General features: G+C 39.3%; 1 protein-coding gene across 4 annotated transcripts in view; it reads right to left on the reverse strand.

Moving 5' to 3' along the window:
• LOC139741454 (protein kinase C iota type-like) overlaps window positions 1-21,512 on the reverse strand; it is a 127,868-nt gene that overhangs the window by 45,443 nt on the left and 60,913 nt on the right. For all 4 annotated transcript variants that reach the window (XM_071652040.1, XM_071652036.1, XM_071652038.1 and 1 more), the window contains exons 3-4: window positions 11,656-11,777; window positions 6,958-7,047 (exon numbers count right to left, since the gene is read on the reverse strand). In XM_071652040.1, coding sequence (XP_071508141.1) covers window positions 6,958-7,047; window positions 11,656-11,777 — 212 coding nt within the window. The remainder of the gene's footprint in view (window positions 1-6,957; window positions 7,048-11,655; window positions 11,778-21,512) is intronic.

Here is a 21,512-nt window from a genome sequence, read left to right on the forward strand (position 1 = left end):
AGAAACCATTCTATGAGATGTCAATGAGCATGCAATTCTAAGGGGTATCAAAAGTTTATTTGATGAAAATCGGTTTTGAAATGGCTGAGATATCCAAAAACAAGATGAAACAAAAAGATCCTAATAAAAAGCATGGCCTGTTGCCTTTTATTATTATCACTTTTTTTTCATATCTCAGCCATTTGAAAACCAATTTTCATCAAATAAACGTTGAATCCTTCTTAGAATTACATGCTCTTTCATATTTCATAAGACGTTTCTCATTATCTCACTTAGGAATGTTCAAAACATGAATCCCCACCTCAACCAGTACTGTACAGACCCTTTAAGACAAATCTGACAGTTTTCCTACATAATATATCTATAGAACAAACATTCAAACCAGACTGTATTGATTTTGTATGTACAATGTAATAGCAATGCAGTGTAGCATATAAACCCTACACTTGGGAGCGGAGGGATTTAAGGGGATTGCTTATAATTCCTTACATAACCTGCTGAATCACACACCACACCTGGATGACCGTACATTTTATGCAAAATATGCTGCTACTTGGGGGGGGGGGGGGGGAATAGGAGAGAGAGAGGGAGAGATAGAGAGAAAGAGAGAAAAAAAAACACACCTATTTTTATCACAATTCTGCATTCTCCAATCGCTACAAGGCTTTTGAACAAATAAAACTCCCAGTTTATACAAACACAGGCACACAAAGCAAAAAAAAAAAAAAAAAAAGCCTACCATAAGATAACTCAGGCACGATATGCTAGGTTGGCCGAGCTATTTGCTGTGGGAATACGACAGACGTAAGCTTCATACACAACTATTACACAGATGGGCCCCTTAATGGTAGCATAAACTCACAGGGTCACGTATCAGAGACATACATACACTTTCACTGCCATCATTCACACTGCACTGAAGGAAGATAAAAAAATGATTAAACATAAGAAGATAAATGCATGCAGAGTGAAGCAAGCTAATGCACACATCTCACATTCTTGCAGTAGCAGCTATATTTCATGGTAACCTGCTATAAATCTCTCGGCAAATGGGCTCGGCTTGCCGTGCAGAGCTCTCTACTGGTCCTTACCGAAATGGAAGATGGGTTAATCGGCGTACGCCAGGGGTGCCCGACTACTCCGCATCCCGGTCCCGATCTCGCTAAACCCTGGAAAAAAAGATGTCCGCGGGAGGAGGGGGGCTCGATCATGCTGGCGGCGGCAGTGGTAGCACGCACGATAGATGCCTCGACGAAGGGAGTCTTTGGAAGGAGGTGGTTACGACCTGGTGTCTGTAGCCCCATGTGTCAGCGCATAGTGTACTCTGCTATTTGGCAGTCCACAGGCACTTGGGGCATGCACAAGCAAGGCATTCCTCACACACGCACCCAGCTGCACAGTCACATAACACACATGCGCACACATAAGGGCACCCACTATGCACTCAACGCCAGCACACTAGTACTGGGGCGACTGTGGACTCACACACCTTAGCAAGCATGGGCAGACCCAGGGAATTGTGTTATCGAAAAAGCAGTCAGCAGTGCTGTAGGGGCGAGGTTTAGTTGTGGTTTTCAGACCTCATTAGCCAAAAAGCACATCCTTCAAAACATCAAATATATGTCTTTTCAAGAGATATGGGACATATAGAATGATATGATTCTGCAACCACGTAAGCAGGATGACCTTAAATCCCAAGTTCTTAAAGGACAAGTTCACCTTCATATACATGTGGATTGAGTGAAGGCAACAATATTAGTAGAACACATCAGTGAAAGTTTGGGGAAAATCCGACAATCCGTTCAAAAGTTATGAATTTTTTAAATATTTGTGCAATCACTGCTGGAGGAGAAGACTACTACAGTGTATGATGTCACATGCGTACAACGATATAAGGAAAATAAAAAGAGAATTTCACAAAACTTTACTTTTTGAATAAAGTTCACATTCCCTCAACTTGTTACTGACTTATGTTAGGGGTAATATTATTCCCCCTGACTTCTGAAAGAGAAAAGTCGATTGTTCTTTTATTATGTGAGAAAAGTGAGAATATCTTGAATTTTCTTTATACTTTCTTTATATAGTTGTACTCATATGACATCACAAGCTATAGTAGTCTTCTCATCCAGCCGTGACTGAGCAGAAACTTCAAAAATTCATAACTTTTGAACGGATTGTCCGATTTTCCTCAAATTCTCACTGATGTGTTCTACTAATATTGCTGCATTCGCTCAACCCACATGTCTGTGAAGGTGAACTTGTCCTTTAAAGAATATTGAACACAAAGAAATTCTCAGACTATAAAAGAATCCCTTGCTAATACTATTAGTGAAGCTACGATAGTGTGGCTAATATTCTGCCCTTGATTTCATTTAACAACAGGGTGCATTCCATGCATATTGTTTAGACTGTCATGCCATCATCGGCTACACTGGTTGCCTCTTGTGCCGGTAATGAATGCCGAACACTCCACGTGAAGAGCAAGCAAAGCCCACCATATTTTCCCCCATCTGCAAACTCGGTTCTGACACTTCAGCAGAGCGTATTCATCTAGAGGGTGCATGGTGTCGAGGCTAACTCTTTGACACGCACTCTACTCTCTACCCTCCACTCTATCTCTCTCGACTCATCTCGACCCACGTGTCATTCAAAGCATGTTAAGTTGGCATGACGAGGAGATATGGAAAGAGAGAGAAGACACAGAAGCTAGAGGGGAGGTGTAATTCTCACAAAAATCAACGACTAAAACAGTCATTTCACACAGGTGTAGAGTATGGCCAAACTAGAGAAGACCGCGAACCCTTGCAAAAATATCCAAAAGGGAGCAACTCGCTGAAGTGATGGTTTGCTTTGCTAAAATCGGTTTTGATGCAGGCATGTATCGTGGTTCTGAAGACAGCCATGACATGAATGTAGAAAGAGAATACGACATGAAGCTGCGGCGAATGAAAAATCAGTCCATCATCTCCTGATGTGCATCAAATTAATGGAGACCTTGACAACGACTAACTCATTCTGAGGGCTTCTACTCCTGTGCTATGCTTTCAATACATGTCATCTCTGGGTTCTTAATACCCACATCCAATCTTACAATAATTGCTTTAAAAATACATATAAATGTCTGTCTGAAACCAAGACTAGTTATAAAATGAAGTCATAGCTGGCTGTACATAGATGAATGCACACTTGCTCAGTCAACCTACGTAGCCAATATCCAGCGGATATTGGGGGGCCTCGCTTGATTGGTTGTCACTGGAATTGGATTTATGATTACATTTCTGTCTCTTCTTCTTGCACTTCTAATTTCCAGCCCCTTACCCCTCTTAAAGTCCCCACGTGGCTGCCTTCATCAGTGAAATACACACTTTAAAAAACCTTGTGGTAGCCTAAAACGCCCCATGCCAGTCATGAATTCATGTATGTATGAAGCCACGCTGCCAAAGCTGTGGGATCTCGGATTACAAGGTGGAAATCTCTCCTTGAGTGTATTTGCCCAAGGAAATCCTGTTCAGTTAATATTTTCCTCCTATTTCAGTTTTCCTTTCTTTCTTTCCTTCAGCGCGTTAGTCTTCTAATATCATTCCTGTCGTCATCTTACATCAGCCCTCTCTTTACAGTTGTTCTTTGCCAGATGATCGCAGAAACATTTTCCTTCCCCCCCCCAAAAAAAAATAATTTGTCAGAGGACTGTTACCTACTACCTGACATTCATACCCATTATTCATAACCATAAACATTGGAAATTCACTTATTTTATGTGGGAAGTAAGCAACATACATGTAGGCAAAAGGACACTATCCTACAGGAGAAATTTAAGGAAGGGATACAACTGTAATTGACCATCTGCCAAACTGGCTAGTGTACAGTGTGACTGCTATTCCCGCAGTAGGCTATATATCAAAAGATGATAATTTATACAAATATACAGTTAGAAAAAGTCTAAATCATGCATTTTACAGCAACAACTGTAAGCTTTCTTTTCACTTTTGAATATTCTTTATCTACATGCATGTGTCAAGAATTACCCTGAGGGTCTACAGATAAAGCATGCATCAGTAGTATTTTCAAAGCTTTTCATACAATATCACACATTAAACAGTTAAACCCCCGTGTTTTGCTTGTCTCTTTGTTGTTTGATGTTTTTCCCCCTTTTTGGGGGTCATGCTGCAAAATCTGATGGATGCCTTTAAGGCTACTTGGTAACATGTATTCCCTGCACGTCCATGGCACCGTGCTCTACAGCGCACAACCAGCAGCGGCTGGCCGATAGGTATGTATGATATGCGAGCTCAGTATGCTGTGAAATATGCAGAAAGTGAGTTTATGATGGCCATTAGAGTGAGGGAATTTTTCTGTTTCCTCTTTTTTTTCTGGGGGGGGGGGGGGGGGGCAGAGGAAGGGGTTAGCTGGAGGAAAGATGACAAATATCAAGGTGTGATGGAGTGCTTCGACATCAAAACAGGGCAGAAATTTATTCACCACATTAGCAGTAGGCACCGGCAAAGTACACTGTACTCCCAAGGATAGAATTTCGTTGCTGAGGGAAGGCTACAAACTAGAGGCTCACTCCAAAAATACATCATGTTTACTTTGCAATCCATCTCATTGCCCATGTGTGCATCTTCAGAGACCGGTGTCCATCAAAACCAACTCTTGCGCAGGTGGTGTTTTGACAAAGCGTGACCATCTTCTGAAGTGCAATAAATTAATGTACAACTCACATCGGTACAAAACCATAAGTGTCTATCTCTGGAAGTACAATTTATAAGTGTCTATCTCTGGAAGTGCAATTCAGATGAAGCAAATGGAGAAATAAATGCCACATCAATGTAATAATCCCACGCCTTCCTGAAATAATGCAAACATAAATGTGTTCAGTATCTGTATCGCTATGCAAATTCTGAAGGGGGCTGACAAATGGGAAATGCCATTCAGAAATGTTTGCTCGATTGTTGATATTTTGACTGACTCAACATATTTTGCATTCCATGCCAATCCAAGCATGGAGCGCTAAAAAACCATCTTTTTATTGAAGCTTTCTCTCTAGAACACATACACAGCTATCACAGTGATTAAAGGCATAATTTACCATTTGCAGATGAAACAAAAACCCAGCATTAGCGCTTTAAAATAGTTTCAAAATGTGAGTTTGGGATAGAAACAACCACTGTAAAAATTTGAATCCATATAATCAATGTTAAGTAATGTTAAATAGACAAAATATGAACAATAGTTATGATAAAAATGTTGCCAGACTAAACCGTCCACAATTATGGTTTGATGAGAAAAATACTGATATCTCCTTATATTTTAGGCTTTATTGCGAAAATTTCATATGGTAGGATGTTTTGTGATACAACTGACCTACTATGCATCAAATGTGATATCTTGAAAATTTTTAAAATCACTGTTCCCAGAGGTAAACAGGACCTTTAAAGTACTCCTCCATCATGTCCAATTTCTTCCATTCTATGGGTTTGAGGAAATCAAAGTTTCCATGTGCGATGATAATATTTAAAAGATTTTGTGCCTGTTTTCATTTTAACATACACATTGCAATGCATTTGAATTCATTTCAAATGTGGGTGGCCAGCCTACCAAGCACTACATTCACAGTTTGGACAGCAATGGTAAGCACTGTACTGTAAAACCAGAAATATTTTGCATGCATGAAACTTTCGCAAATTCCGCAAGGAGCCAAGATTCGCAAAAGTAAATTACATGCAAAATCGTTTGTCTATACAATGCACTAAATGCCAGTGATGATTTGAAAAGGTTTCATGCCGCAAAAAAGGGCCGTCTGCTCCAATTTACAAAAGTTTCCTGCTGCAAATTGTTTCTGTTTTTACCGTATTTAGACGGGGGACAGTCATATTGGATACTGAATTTGGAGGGCATTGACATTTATTTGTCTAAAAAGGTGGCACAGGCTACCCAGAGAATGTCATAAACACATCAGAAAAATGTCCGTGGACTAAACTGCCCTTTATCAGCAGAGACTATGTATTCAAAGAAAAATGGATTCATTGAGCCCATACCATAGATTTAGCTCAGCTCAAACCTCATTTTGTCCTTTTAATGTCTTGGATACGTGAGAAAGGCACCATCACGGCATGCAGAGCAATGGCATGCCATTTAGGAAGTGTCAGGAGATAGAAGCTGCCTCGTGATCCACGCAGACAGCTGGTGCGCTTTCCAACGGGCACGTTGCGTTTCACCACCACGCCATGCCTGGCACCCGCCTCGCATTCATTTTTCTTTCTTTCTTTCGTTCGAGGCCCCTTGTGCAATGGAGTGGATATTTGATTCATGAGCTAACGTCAGAAATATACATTCATCTTCCGAAGTGTATACACACACACGGAGTGGAGAAATGGGAGATGCAACCGGGAGGACTTGGAAAATGAAGACCAGAAGACAGAGGAATACATAGTTGGAGAGCAAAGGCACGCTACAACACACACACACACAAACACACACACACACACACACAGACACATACAGACACCATTCATGCACACACATTCACACACATATACACACAAACCATACAAAGAGTGATATGTTTTGTTTGACGGAAGAAATACTTGAAAGATGCAAGCCTCTGACAACGTGAACATTTCAATCCCCTGTCACAACTATCAATACAAGCACTACAGGCTATACAAAAGGCTACATGTACTTAAGATGCACATTGTGCATTCTATAAAAGAAAATGCGGACAAAAGACCCCTCAAAAACAAAGATGGCACAGAATAAGATATGAGGGAAAGGAAGAAGAAAATGTATCCAGAGAAGAACCCCCCCCCCCTCCCCAACTCACACACATCAACAAGGAAGGGGAACCAGACTGAATCATGAGATAAACTTCTCAAGTAGAATCAAGATGTCCCTAGAACTGAAACGGGGACGGTGCACATAACACTACCTGTGAAAAACCCTGCCAATGACTCTTACCATGGATGTTGATGTTGGAGTCCTTGTTGATTTCATAGAGTCTGATGGCCTCTTCTAGTTCTTCCTGTGAAGATATGGTACAGGGATCACCTGGGGAAGGATAAAAACGATAATCACATCACTTTTTAAAATCATCAAAGTATGGATTAGCTTATTATCGCATTCCATAACATCATTGCTGGCTGAAATCATTTTCATATCACAGAATTGACACAAAAATGCTAAAATTGTTGAGTGTGATGGTTGACAATTATTGTGATAGGCAAATGACGTCAATACGGCAAGATACGTCAAATCTAATATCTAATTCAATTCTGCCATTAATACCAGCGACACATGGTACATTATGTCAGTGGAATTTCAATGTAATGGTTTTGAGGATGTGAAACATACAACTGATCTCTTTGTTGATTCATTAAATGAAAAGAGAATCAGCATTGTACTTCACACTACATGTATTCTCAAAATAACAAAACACTTAATGCTAAAACAATTGCTATTGAACATTTGTAAAAGATTACTCACTATGAAGCACAATTAATATGCTCATTTACTTATTAATTGAAAAAGTTCTACCATGCACATGTGTACATCATGTATTAAAGAATGGAAAAAAAAAAAACAATCCTGCATGAAAACTTTTAATTTATCGGATATTTGCAGATAAAGAATTAATCAATTAAAAGTAACACTTTTGACATACAGTTGCAATCCTGAAGACTTCCTAAACAGGCAATGAATCAGTTCCCCTGTGTCCTTGTATGTATTACATTGTACATTAACACACTATTGCTGACAAACACTGAAAATAAGGATCATTTTGCCACTGTATAACCCTTTCGGAAACTTTTTTTCCCCCTCAAAAAAAACCTCCAGAATGTACGCATTATGCATATAAAAAGCCACAGTGGCAAATATTGCTATTGTGTGTATAGGCCTTGAAAGAAAACTCCCACTCAAGGCAGAAATTACACAAAAATCAAAATCAAACAAAATTCTGATGAAGTTTCCTGCCTACAATATGGTCATTGAATCGATGGCTGGTTTACTGGTATGCCATCAAGAATACAAACTTTGTGGTTTGCATTCGAATGAAATCTACAGACAGTATGGGACATCCAACAATGGGATAAATAGGATGTGCATTCCGACCACTGTAGATTTATACCGCACAATGTCTGAAAATTTCACACCCCTGCAAGTATGAGCGCTGCAAAACAAGGCAGATAATCTTTATAACTGAGTCAAAAATTCATCTACTACTCTTAACTGTTGGCAATATCGTGAACCAAAGCAAAATCTGAAATTAATACTACGTTACTACACATTTTACATTCTGAGCACAAATTCTGGAGGTGAATGAAGCAGTACCATTATCACCTTTGCTTCCATTTCAACCTATACTGCATGTATTCTCTGAAAATGAATCAACTGGAAACAACAACAACAACTGGACAGAAACTGATTCTATATTTCTACAAAACATGTCTACCCAATGGGTTACAAATGATGCCGGGAAAGTTGAAAAAAAAAAATGCATGGTACTCTAGCTATCATAAGAAAAAACCTATCACAAATTTGTGGGGAAGTATGCAAACTCATGTTTCAGGCAAAGTCTTTAAACTACTAGTACCAGCCAACATTCCCAGAATGACGAAGATTGATGTTGAACACGATAAGGTCTTAACAGTATACACCACTTCACGATTGGATATCAAGAATGATACCATACCACCAAAGTTTCAGACACTAATTAATCTTTAATAGCTGAAGGTTTTAATCTTCATAATCACCTCTACACATATGTCACGACTCTCAAATGCCTTGAGAATTGTGTTGTCTTTACAAATTACCCCCCCCCCCTTGCAATCTATGCCAAACTTGGTTACATCTCCAACATCCACCCTACCCATTCCTGTTTCATAGCTCAGATGCAGTGAGTCCAAGCGACTAGTTTGAGGGTAACCTGGGCTTATCAGAAGGCTAAATAATTGGTAAGTTATTCCCTACAAAGTCCATACACATTCTTTCGCCTCTCTTTGCAACAAAACGTGCATGAAATGTGGCCTATCGGTCAAGCGATAAGACCAGAGATTCTTATTTGATACTGCACAGTTCTATACTGCAGATATCAGTAGTGAACCTTGCCCCCTCGGAATGGTTCAGTGTGGTTCAATTTTAGACTTTAATCATTAAGATTAATTATCCTATGAGACTTCAGTCTTGATGAACAAAAGTAACATCAGGTTACTGAACTTATTTGATGGGGGGAGGGGGGGGGGGGAGGGGGGAGTATTTGCAGGGATATCCAAAAGTATCAGGAGCGATTCTAGTTTTCTAATCTAAAAAAAAAAATCTTGAAATACTGTATTCTATCTTTTCTGTTTCTCAAAAAAGTTTGATTGAAATAAATCAAAATGACAAACAAACAAACAAAAGAAGAGAAAAGCCAAATCACTTTGGACACTTGATATTGATTGATGAACTACTAAGGGTTTCTTGAACTGACCCAAATGTACAAACAATGTATGGGCAGAATTTGGTCTTTGAAAACTTGAACAATTAATAGGTCTGGAGGAACAAAAAATTAAGACTACATTCTGCTCCTGGCCTGTGGGAGTGGCAAACTCATGCAGCCTTGTTCAGCGAGTTGTTTCATGGGACAATCAGGGTCAACTAACTTCTCACATGGAACTGGTTATTTCCTGTGAAAAGAATAGGCATGCATTGACCCATTCAGGGTGTGCTGAATAGGACATTGTCTGCTAGACACACGCAGAACAACGTAAACATGCATGCGTACAACAATTCAAGTTTTGTTTTGTTTTATTCTGTTTTCAAAGGAATCATGCATTTCTGCCTCCATATCACAGGATGCACTGTGCTTAACTTAAAGATTGATCACAACATTCCACTGTGAATCGCAAAGTTCAATGCTTACTCGAAATTTATGTAGTTTAAAGGGCAAGAATGCAAGCTCAATATTTGATTGCAGCTACCCAACATGATGCCTTTATTAATTATTTAACATCTGCAGAACAGCTGAGAGTTACATCTTCTGTTTAGCCAGCAATTCCACTGAACAAGATCCAAAATTTGATGAAGGCCTATATCACATGTGTCAAATAAGTCAACAGATGAGTGTACAATGAGCGCTGCATAAGAATATATTTCACAAGTTTAAGATTTCATGAACTGAAACTTGTGGCACAAACTATTTAATTCATAATTGAGAACCACAGTGGTGGCATGAAAAATGAGTATCATTCCTTTTCAGAAGAAAACTTAGTGATTTTTAAATCTGAGACGATTAAACATCGCATTTGTGTTGCAGGAGGCAATATTTTTGCAAGTTGTTAGTTGCAGAAATATCAGTTGACTCAGGAAATTTGCGGCAATAAAAGACACAGTGACTGTACCCCATATAAAGCACTTACCTGTGCAGGTAGGCTTGTAGATGCACAAGGGCATTCATATGCTTTAATGGCTACTGTCTATCCCATGAACTTTCAATTGCACTAATAAACGTAGTAGAGAGAGTGCATGATCATGAAGACCAAGCCTCCATACAGGGATAATTACTGGAGCTGAGCAGCTAGAGTAGACATATATGCGACCAGGAATTATGCCCACTTTAAGTTTTACGAGACAACAGAGAAGGAAGTAATCTCCAATGCTTCAAGTTTCTAATATATAATGCTACCCTGATTTTAATTTCCAATGGGTGTGGACGCTCTTGGCTACACTTCAAAATGACTGCAAATTGTTGCAAAACTATTGCTAGATGTTCTTGTTGAAACAAACAAACAAACAATCTTATAAGCTATTCAATTCTTCAAAAGAAAAAGAAAAAGAAAAAGAAAACAACACAAAAACCCAAACCCTCATCCAACAGAAACCCTCATTCCATGAAAACACTTAAAGGAGCTTTTCGTAAAATTGATGTTTGATTGGACATATTTGGGTTCGGTGTCGCGTAGAACTGGCGAGGAGTGTGAACACACCCATGCGAGAATGACAAGATGGGGGAGGGGCATAGAAATAGGGTAGAGGGAATGAGGTACTTCCTCCTTTTTGATTAACTCACATTTTACCGAAAGGTCAGCGGAGATTAGTATGCTAAATCCCAACACAAATGAGAAGAGGGTGAGGGGCTCCATAGTGGGTATACAGGGGTCTTGCAACTTTTCAGTTGGGTTTGGAAATGAGGACTGGGGGCAGGGGGTGGTGGAGGAGATCCAAATTTCAATATGCATGGCTACATAACCCATGCATCGCAGCCACAAGATTGGAAATGGTGTGTAGCGTATTCGCCTCTGACAGGGTAGAAATAGGTCGCGTCAAGATCCTGTTCAATGACAACACTGCCTGTCTAATTCAAGGTTATGTAAAAAGGTAGCATTTTGTACGCTCCCAAATGCAATCCTGGATAGAGAACAGTGATTCTTCATGAAGTGATATATTCTATATCAAAGTCCAGCTAAAAAATGGCAAATTTGCTTCATGCTCGAAAATGCTGGACTACTCTTTTCATGCTTGCTCTGATAAAGATACACAGCTCACACGTGAAGAGTTTGCACTTCTTATGACTGACACACCCCCTTTTTTCTAGAGGTTTGTGTCAGAGAATACTTCCAACACATATAAAAGGGACATTTAATTAAAGGAAAAAACAAAAATCAATGCGTAAGTCTTTACCTTCTTCATCGAGCCATTTGACTGTGAAGTGTTTGTGCTCTGGGAAGTTGCAGATGTTCCTCATGTCGAGCAGGAAATCTTCGAGGGTGATGTTGGGGTCGACTCGAATGCACAGGATGGTCCTGCAACGTGGGAAAAAGGGGATCAAGAAAAATGGTGGATCAATGGGGAGTCAGATGTGGAGCAATGGGGAAGTTATTCTGGTGTCATAGTGGGTCAGGGTCTATCAGGTGTTCCTGCTTTGGAAAGGGACTACCAAGAAATCAGTGGATTTCTTTGTGTGTGAATGATGAATGAAATGAATGCGAAAAGTTTTGAGGGTTAACAGCGAACAACACACCAAGCACAGCTAGCAAAAAAAAACCTTTACCAAAGTTGGTGAATTAGTAAATGCTAACTTTCAAGTTCTTATGCCATAGTTATTGTAGAAGCAGTGTTACTTCTACCATTGCCACATTTGCAAGATAAATTTAACTACATGAACGCAACTATTTACTGGAGTAGTGTGAAGGCCCTTACCTCATCTGCAATTGATCAAGACTTGGTTGGTGAAATAATAGGCTGGCAATACTGCCTATACGGTCATCATTATCCCCTTTCTGTGATTTCACTACGAAACACAAAAAACCCACGACAAAAATAACTCTGTCAGTGCCTATAGGCCTACTGACAGGCTTGCAGACAAATGTAAAACTGTAAAACCAGTAATGCTTGAGTGCATTTCAATTTTGTGATGCTCATGTGCTTCTTCATTTTGCAAATTTTGCAGGAGCCAAGATTCACAAAATTAAAATGCACGCAAAAGTTCTCATTTCATGCAACATGCATTGAATGCCAGTAGCAATTTGCAAAAATTTCATGCCATGAAAAAGGCCGTCGGCTCCAATTCGTGAAAATTTCATGCCGCGACAATATCTTGCTTTACAGTATCCATTACAGGTTTGCCCATCGATTTTTGTGAATATTTTTAGCTGTTCCTAGCTGCGCATCAGCCAAGAGCTCTCATAGAATCTAATGTGACAGCATTTGATGGAGCAGCAACGAATGTCTCTGATATCAGGGGAGCTGTACAAGCTTTCCTGTACAGAATTATACATACATCGAAACAGCTAAGGCACTTCTTTTTCCACCACTTTATCCCGAGTACGAAAACAACTTGACAATCTTGCTATCCTTCTCAACACCTACACCATTTCCAGGCTCCATTTCCTTGTCCGTTCACAGGTCTTGGATAAATAACAAAGTCATAATGCTACCAAGACTCTTTCCGTTGTATCTGCCTTCCTTATGCCTCTCTTGAGCCTTCCATTTCCTCATTTTTACAGAGACAAAGATGACACAAAAAGCAACAACTGATATGAATTACAGCGCAGACGGTGTCCTACTCATTTTCACATCTCATGCCATGTTTCCACATCGCGGTGATCTCTAATTGGCAATTATGAATTATAACATTCTGTTTTGACTGATATTGATTCCTAAATCTATTGAACACAAAGAATTCATTGGTGGTATTCTCTGATGGCATTGATAATGAGAAATAAAGATAATTTGCACATCAGGCATGGCTAATGCAATTACTGACATGTTTGCACATCAGCCATCATATAGCTCAAATGAATAAAACCCACAATTTGATGAGAAGCCTTGCGACAAAGGGTTCCACTTTACACTGATTGAAAAACAAAAAAATTATCCCTCTGATAGATGATTACATTGCAACTGATTGACAAATTGCCCTTCATTGACGTACATGTAAGTAACAAGTCCTAATTATTCAGTGTTTTCGAAGTAGCCACGATAAAAATCATGGGCATTGGGTTGGATTTGAAACAGCAACCCTGTGATTGTCATACAGGCGTCATAACCACTAAACTACCAAGCTTCCACCCAATAGCCAAGTTTAATGGTTCAGATCGTTACATCGATGAAACTGAACTGGCTGGTATGATATGTAGGAGGTTTGTTCTCGTGAAAACAAAAATAATGTCACTCTGTAATATTGCATGTCGTGGAACGGGAGAAATGCTGCAGTACTCTGCATCATAATGAATTCGTTTTAATTTGTGTGAGATGGTTTTGTATGGAAATGGCTCATCGCTCTATACCAAGGCTGAGACAATTTATGGCTAGTCCACACAAGAAGACTGAAAGAGGGGTCGAGATGGCAATGGATGCATGTAGTGGTCTATGCAATGCCATTAGCAAGAAGGTCAATAACGTGGGATCGACAACTCGTGACTGGATTCCTCAATGAGTCTAGCTCTCTGAGACTCGTGGCAACCCTAATTGCTCCGATAGACGGGAACCGAAAAGAAAGAGATATTGAGACAGGACAGTGCTGGAATGAATTAGACCGCATCTGTACATAACGGGCATACATGTGCATACAAATGGGGTCATTAGAGAGCTGGATGCTGCCAGTAAATGGGGGGAGACACCCCTGGAGTACTTACCTCCACGAGGGAGTGTCCGTCTGGTGGACGCCTCCTGGCCATCGTTAACAACATACTGCAGGGTCTCACGCCCCACGACATCATACCTCCTACACCGACAAGAGGCTTCCTCCGACTGACACAGGCAAAGTCCAATCAGTTCTAATACCGAAGTCTTTCTTGTTCTTCCTTGCAAAGTATAGCAATAAAGTCGCAATAAAGAGATAACGAGAGATACGGCATGTGCCTAACCCGCACTCTGGGTGCCCACTTATCTTGCGCACGCTGATAAAAACTCACGGGGAGGACAAAAAAAAAAAAAAAAAAATGCCCAGGGTGCCTATCTGGGAGTGAGTTAAGGGCAGTCCTTGATGCCAGTTCCTTAGCGTGCCTCTGCCAGGATGATCGCAGGCAAGGAAAAGCCCTGGATCTACGCTGATCTCCGCTGCAGTTGTTTTCTCTGGGAGAGGCTCCCACTCGAAATGACCCTGGCCTAAATCTGCGAATGTTGGCAACATACACTGGCCAACAGTGCAAGGGCGAGGGAGCAGGAGAAAGCGAGAGAGCGGGGGAGGCGGAGAGGCTAAGGGAGGGACAGGAAATGCAGAGGGGGGAAACAGGAGAGTGAGAAAACAGCACGGGGAACGGCCCAAAACAGTTGTCCCCGCTTGTTGGCTTGACCGAAAAAATCGAGCCCCTCTTCGCACACAGCTGCTCCTCTCCGTAAGGCCTCTTGCTCGCTTCCGCCCTTCCTGTACCCAGGAATGGTTTCCAGCAGTGACCTGACCCCCTTATATACCCTCTCTGACCCCTTTCTCTTAGCCCTCATGGCACACGCCGGCCAATACGACACACCTCACCATCCTCTAAACCCCACTAATCTTCCCTTCTTTCATTCTATTGCCCCCTCTTGTTTAAAAGAAAAAAAAAGGCCTCCCCTCTGCTCCCTAATCAATGTCCACCCATCAACAACCAAGCACCTATCAATACCAGAATCAATACCCAAAATGTGACTGTGTCCAAGCCTCACTGTTTTAAACAATCAATGGTTAGTTAAGAGTGGGGTAAAGAGATTACTCCGACTGCACAACTGTCATATCTGTTAATACGGAATTGACTGACCATATGTTCTACTGTTTTTGTGGTCTTACTGACAATGTAACATGGTATGGCTGTTGTCCTGTCTCCATCCTATTCAAAGTCCCACTGCAAATAACTCAACCACTGATAAATGAGGCAGATGGTTTAGCTGGTCAATATTCTTGTACCCTCTTCATTATTGATCAAATTATAAAGTCCTGAGGCATTAGGGTAAAAAACAAGAAAAAAAACCCCCACAGAACTAAACAATGCATAATCTGGCAACAGAGTTCTTAAAATTCTTTAAAGTTTAGAATTGACAAAATGAACACTTTTCTATGTTGTCAATACCTTGATCCACAGACTAATTTAAAAAAAATATATAACAATAAGAGTGTTGAGACAATTTCACGTTCGCTTAATGCAGTAATAAAAAAAATCTATCAAAACAGAATCTGAGTCATATCACTGCAGTCATGCATCAACTAAAATGTGCATAAGTTTTGCCATTTCAAAAATTTCCACTTTAACAGTATGTGACAATTAAGATTCTCAACAGCGCAAAGATCAGTCCAGTCACAACAGACGTCACTCCAGCCAAGCTAACAATGGAGGTCAATTCATTCAATACTGAAGACCAGCCAAATCAACCAAACTGATCAATACTGCCATTAGCAGCCTCAGGATCATTCATCATTATCATTAACCATAACTGTCACTATTATTGCCATTGTTCTCATCACTAGCATTATTATCATCTTCACAAAACTGCAGGTACAGCAAGAGTTGAAATGCGATATTTGGCAATCAGTGGAATAGAGCCTCGATGGGAGACTGTGAGAACCGAAAGTATAGCTTTAAAGCTAACATGAAATTGCAATGAACATAACTGCCTTGCAGTCAAGTACCACATGTTCAAATTAAACGCTGGCTGTCCTGATAGAGTAAAATTAAAATGCATCATGGTTGGATGCTGTACTGACATTCACTAACATTGTATGAGAAAGATATGAACTTTTGAAGGTTTCATGTTTTCATTTTATAGTACACAGATATTGGTCACATTTTTGTATGCAGATTAGATGAAGTGATGATGCTATATCACCTCATGAGTCTTCCTACAGCCTGCTGACATTTTACCAAATGTTCTTTTTGATATAATGTCAAAATTAATAAATTGTATTCCTTCCTTCAAATCATAAGAGTTTTCAAGAGGTTAAGTTGGGAAGACATATTAAAGGGATGGTACAGTATTGGTGGAGATGAGAATTGGGCTTTTAACTTTTTGGGAGATACCAAGAAAACACTTATGATATAGTACAGAGCATAAACCATTTTAAGAGGAATCCAAAGTTTATTTGATGAAAACCGAGTTTGGAATGACTGAAACATCCAAAAACAAAGTAAAACAAAGCGATCGTAACAAAGTAAAACAAAGCGATCATAATAAAGTGTGGGTCCCACACTTTATTAGAATCGCTTTTTTTTTTTGGATATCTCAGCCATTTCAAAACCAATTTTCATCAAATAAACGTTGAATTCCTCATAGAATTACATGCTCTTTCATATTTTATAAGAGGTTTCTCATTATCTTATCAAAAAAAGTTAGAAACCTGAAATTAGGTCTCAACCAAAACTATATGATCCCTTTAACTTCAAGATAGCAGGAGTGGTAATTTCTCAGTTATTGACCGCAAATTTTATTTTTAGAATTTGTGTTTGTGTAAACCAATACAGGAGTTTTAGGTGACGAGATCATCATTTCATTTGATTTGTTTGCATAGTTTCAAATGATTACCACACAGTTTCTTGAACATTGAAAACTTAGAAATTCTATAGCTTTCTAATCTTACATTTGATTTCACTGTTCTCTTAGTGTCATTTCACTCCATCTATAAATGTTTACTTGATTATAGTGTGACGCTCCTGAGAAATACAGACACATTCGTCCTTTGGAATACACGAATCACAGTTTAATATGTCTAAGAATGGTGTAACTAACATTTTGTCTGAGGAGAATCTCAGAGCTGACAGGCTGCTTTTGATCTAATGGTTGAAAATGGATTATTACTACAATTAGCATTAACATGAAATAAGCCGCTGGCTAGTTCATTGAGCGTGACTGCAATTCTATCAAAATTTTAGTACAGATCACAAGAAAAGGAGGCAACCATATGATTCAAATGTCAACTGAAAAGTCTCGCAGGAAAACAATGGCTGGTAAACCATCAAATTTTTCGAGTTTCATTTTGCATTCCTTGTTAAAGCGTACGGCAGCACAAATTGTTTGAGAAAGTACCGTACAATCATAAGTGACGCTTTCATGTTAAAGTCATAAGTTCGACAGAAATGAGACTTCCTGAAACTCTCCTTTGTCTTTTTTTAATGGTGTGAAAGTTTCAACGTGGGAATTCACCTACTTGTGAATTCCGAACATCAACTTCCCCGAGCACTTTTACTTGGAAAGGGCAAAGAACTTAAAGGACCATTGCAAGTTTGGCAGTGACAATGCAATTTGAGAAGAGATACATTTGTCTTTTCTTTTTTCATATCTGCTAAAAATGGCCCACTCAGAGTAAGGCAAACAAAATATTCTTTATCTGGAACAATCGTATCGGGTAAAATGATCACAAGTAAAAGTATGGAAGGCATCCCATAGAAGAAATATATCACTCTACATTAGTGTTGGTGTATATAGAAGCAGACTCAGTGCAAATGAAATCTTTAGTATACTCGGGAGACCCGCACCTCGTCATAGTTAATGTTTGCCCATATTTGAATCACATTTCGCCACTGAAATTCTTTGAAATCCAACTCACATACAGGAAAAATGCTGAAAATTCCAATGGAATCACAAGTTCACTGATCGATAACGAAAATTTGCTGCTATCGTCGTCAAACGCGAACGATGCGAAAAAGTTGCGCGCTAAGGAAGGGGCCCGCAACTCGTCACCCGCTCTCCCATAGACTTAGCACGTAAAAGACGTGTGCGGGTGACAGTGATGTTGCCATAGACATACACGTAAAAGATGCGTGCGGGTGACTTATAACACGTATTCCTATAGCCCTATGAAAATTTCAGATTTTCGCGAAAAACTGTTCGGTTTTCACCACAATTTGCTTAGTTGTGGTAGCCCTGCCAAGTTTCAAGCGTACAGAACACAGTCCCGGGCATACATTTTTGTTTAGTGCGCTCAAAACAATTTTAAGTGGGGTGACGGTATTCGGGCCCCTGACGAGGTGCGGGCACCTCGCTATACAGCTAATTGGTAGTTATATTTGAATGCAGAGTATCGACAGGTATTCATATTCCATTTCCTATGACTTCTTGTCTCTATCATATTTACCTAAAAAAACAACTTTTTACCACTGACATTATCATCTCTGATATTTTAACACTGAACTGAGCACAACATAATGAAATGACATTTTCCCATAAAATATAGTTTAAATAATGAATCATTTCCATTGTAAAAATCAAAAGATAGGTGTTGAAATAGTTTCAAAAGATGGGTGTTGAAATAGTTTTTAACAATTCTTTCCCTAGTAGTCACCAATTTCATCCTGAATGTATACACTAAATCAGTCATGCTGATTCAATAATTCAAAAATTGACAAAGTTTAGTCAAATATTGTACAAATTGCAGCATCTTAAGAATATCTTGCCCTGACCTGCTTTTCAATACAGATCAACCTGCCCCTGAAAGGAAGAGCCAAACTTGCATCGTGCATTCAGTGTATCTGCGTGACCAATTTTCATGAAGTTTACCTTGAATTGCTGCCTTTTGAATGGCAAGATTTGACCTACGACTTTGACCTATCACCTTTGATTACATATCTGATGTGTCCTTAATTTGCATTTTCACATTAATACAAATATGTAACTTTTGTTTCCATTACAATTACCCTCAGTCCTTTTTCATTCAAACCAAGAACATGACATAATTTATCCTTTACAAAGGGACAGCTATATGGGCTGGCCAAAACAGAGAACCAGTTACCATAATGCCTTCTTGCACTACCATACCAGTTAAATGTTATGCACATCTTGTTCTTTTAAAAGTACCATCCTATATACCTTCCATCATAAGCACATGGCACACCATTTAAAATCACACGTCTATAGGCATGTCTCTTGTTTGACCTCCAAAATACTTTGGACCTTTGGACTTGTGTGTGTGTGTCTATATAAAGCCTTATATACTTGAGAAGATCTGGACAGGCATATTGAGTATGCTTTTTCTTTCATAATTGTACACAAACACATGCACACACACAAAAAAAGAGAGAGAAAAAAAAAAGACAGAATATGCAACATGTCGGTAAGGACAGTTTAGAAGATGTAGTGGTAGGACTATATGTCCACAATCCAATTTCTGATGTTATTCTTTATTAACAGAAATTGTATCACACTGGTCTCACATACCTACTTACGTTCATGTTGGTAATTAATGCAATACATGGACCTTGGTGAGGTCTGAAAACTCTTGAAAGCCATAACTTTGCCAATCAACACAAGAGCCCTTTGCACAATCAACTATTCAACAACAAACTTAATCATCTATAAAAAGTAAGAACAATAGATTTCATTATGAAATCCACTCACTCAGGAGCTTGAACTTAATGGGCAACTTAACTTAAAATGTTTGACCTTCACTGATATGTATGTATGTGAAGGCTGTTATTTTTTTTTTCCTGGGGGGGGGGGGGGGGGACATAGAGGAGTAAAGTCCAAAGGACATTGATAGCTGCATGATAAGAACTTTTTTTTTTTTTTTTTTTAGTGGAGTGATAGATCGTATGAGGGCATCTGCACTCTCAGCTAATAAGCTGAGCAAATAATACACTTGCCTTCAGAGTGAACCTAAAGTGTACATATTGTGTTATATATGGTACCAAAGGTACATAGCCAGGTCACAGAAACATAACCATAAGGAAGAGAAAGATAGATATCTAGAAAAATAGATAGATAGATAGATAGATAGATAGATAGATCAATAGATAAATAGATAGATAGAGAGATAGATAGATAGATAGATAGATAGATAGATAGATAAATAGATACAAAGGCAGATAGATGATAGACAGAGGGATTGAAATAGAAAGTATTTACATGAAGGTGAAACAGGAAGCAAGCAATTCTCCATAAAGGATCTACAGAAAATGGATTTGAAAAGTGTAGGTTGACAAATGACTGTAAAGAATTGCAGTGTGTAATGAACACAGGCAATGACTAGGCATATCAGTGTGCAGTCACTACTGTATAGCCACTTGTTCCAAAAAAAACGAAGAAACTTTGATGGCTACTTTCATGAATGATTTTATTCTGATACATGCAATATACAGGAAGAGAATTTCGCATTTCATATTTTTCACATATGGATCATTTACATCTGCACCAAGTATGATTTGGCCATTGACAAATCACAAGGAAAATGCTGATTTTTATGCCACAGAATGTCGCTGTGACATGCCTCTTCATAGATGCCAAGTTCAAAAAATTTTTATGAGTGAGATTTTCATGACTCGGCATCTCTGCGCGCAGGCATATGTGCGAAAGCAAGAAAGCGAAGCGACTGAGCGAGGGGAGGGTGTCCGCCCTCCCACAGTACGGTAGGGAGCTTTTTCAATTTTTAGCTCTTAATGGTGCATGCTGGTGCATACTTAAGTGACTATTTTTTACTTATTTTGAAAGACAAAAGGGAATATGCCTTCAATTGCAACTCTCACTTTAATCCTTTAAGCTATGCTCCCAATGCGTGAGAAAAATGGGTGTCACGCGTGAGATCGTGAGACAGACCCTAAATGCTTGAGTCTCACTCACAATGCGTGAGACTTGGTAGCTCTGCCTCTTCTGCAAGCCTTTACAATTTGGACTGAATCCATTCTCTAAATGATGATTAGCAGCAGAGTGGTGGAAATTAAAATCAGGCTGCTTCTTTTTCTACTGCTGACTGTTCATTTTTTTTTTTTATTTTGTAGGGGTTTACTGGCAAAAATGTCTCTTTGCTAATGTTCACAGTCAACAACATATTTGACCACAGGTTGCATTTGTGATTAAAAAAAGAAAAACAAACATGAATAACACTAAATTATCTTTTTCTTTTTGTGATATTCAATTTCATAGTGTTTGTCTGAGTTTTAGGTGGTGTTTAGTAAATGATGGCTTCTATCCAGATGCGTAACACACATTAAACTTTCCCATGGTTTGTTGCATGGTCAGAGAGATGTGACAAGCTGGAAGTATATATGACTCCCACTGAACATTAAACACTTCCTGGAGTAGAAAATGAAGGCCGCATTTGTATACTATGGAACATCTGCCACAGTATGGTCACACCG

The sequence above is a fragment of the Diadema antillarum genome, unplaced genomic scaffold, assembly GCF_040938485.1.
Source record: "Diadema antillarum isolate AM-2024a unplaced genomic scaffold, OU_Dant_1.0 seq00000931_RagTag, whole genome shotgun sequence".
Lineage (NCBI taxonomy): Eukaryota > Metazoa > Echinodermata > Echinoidea > Diadematoida > Diadematidae > Diadema > Diadema antillarum.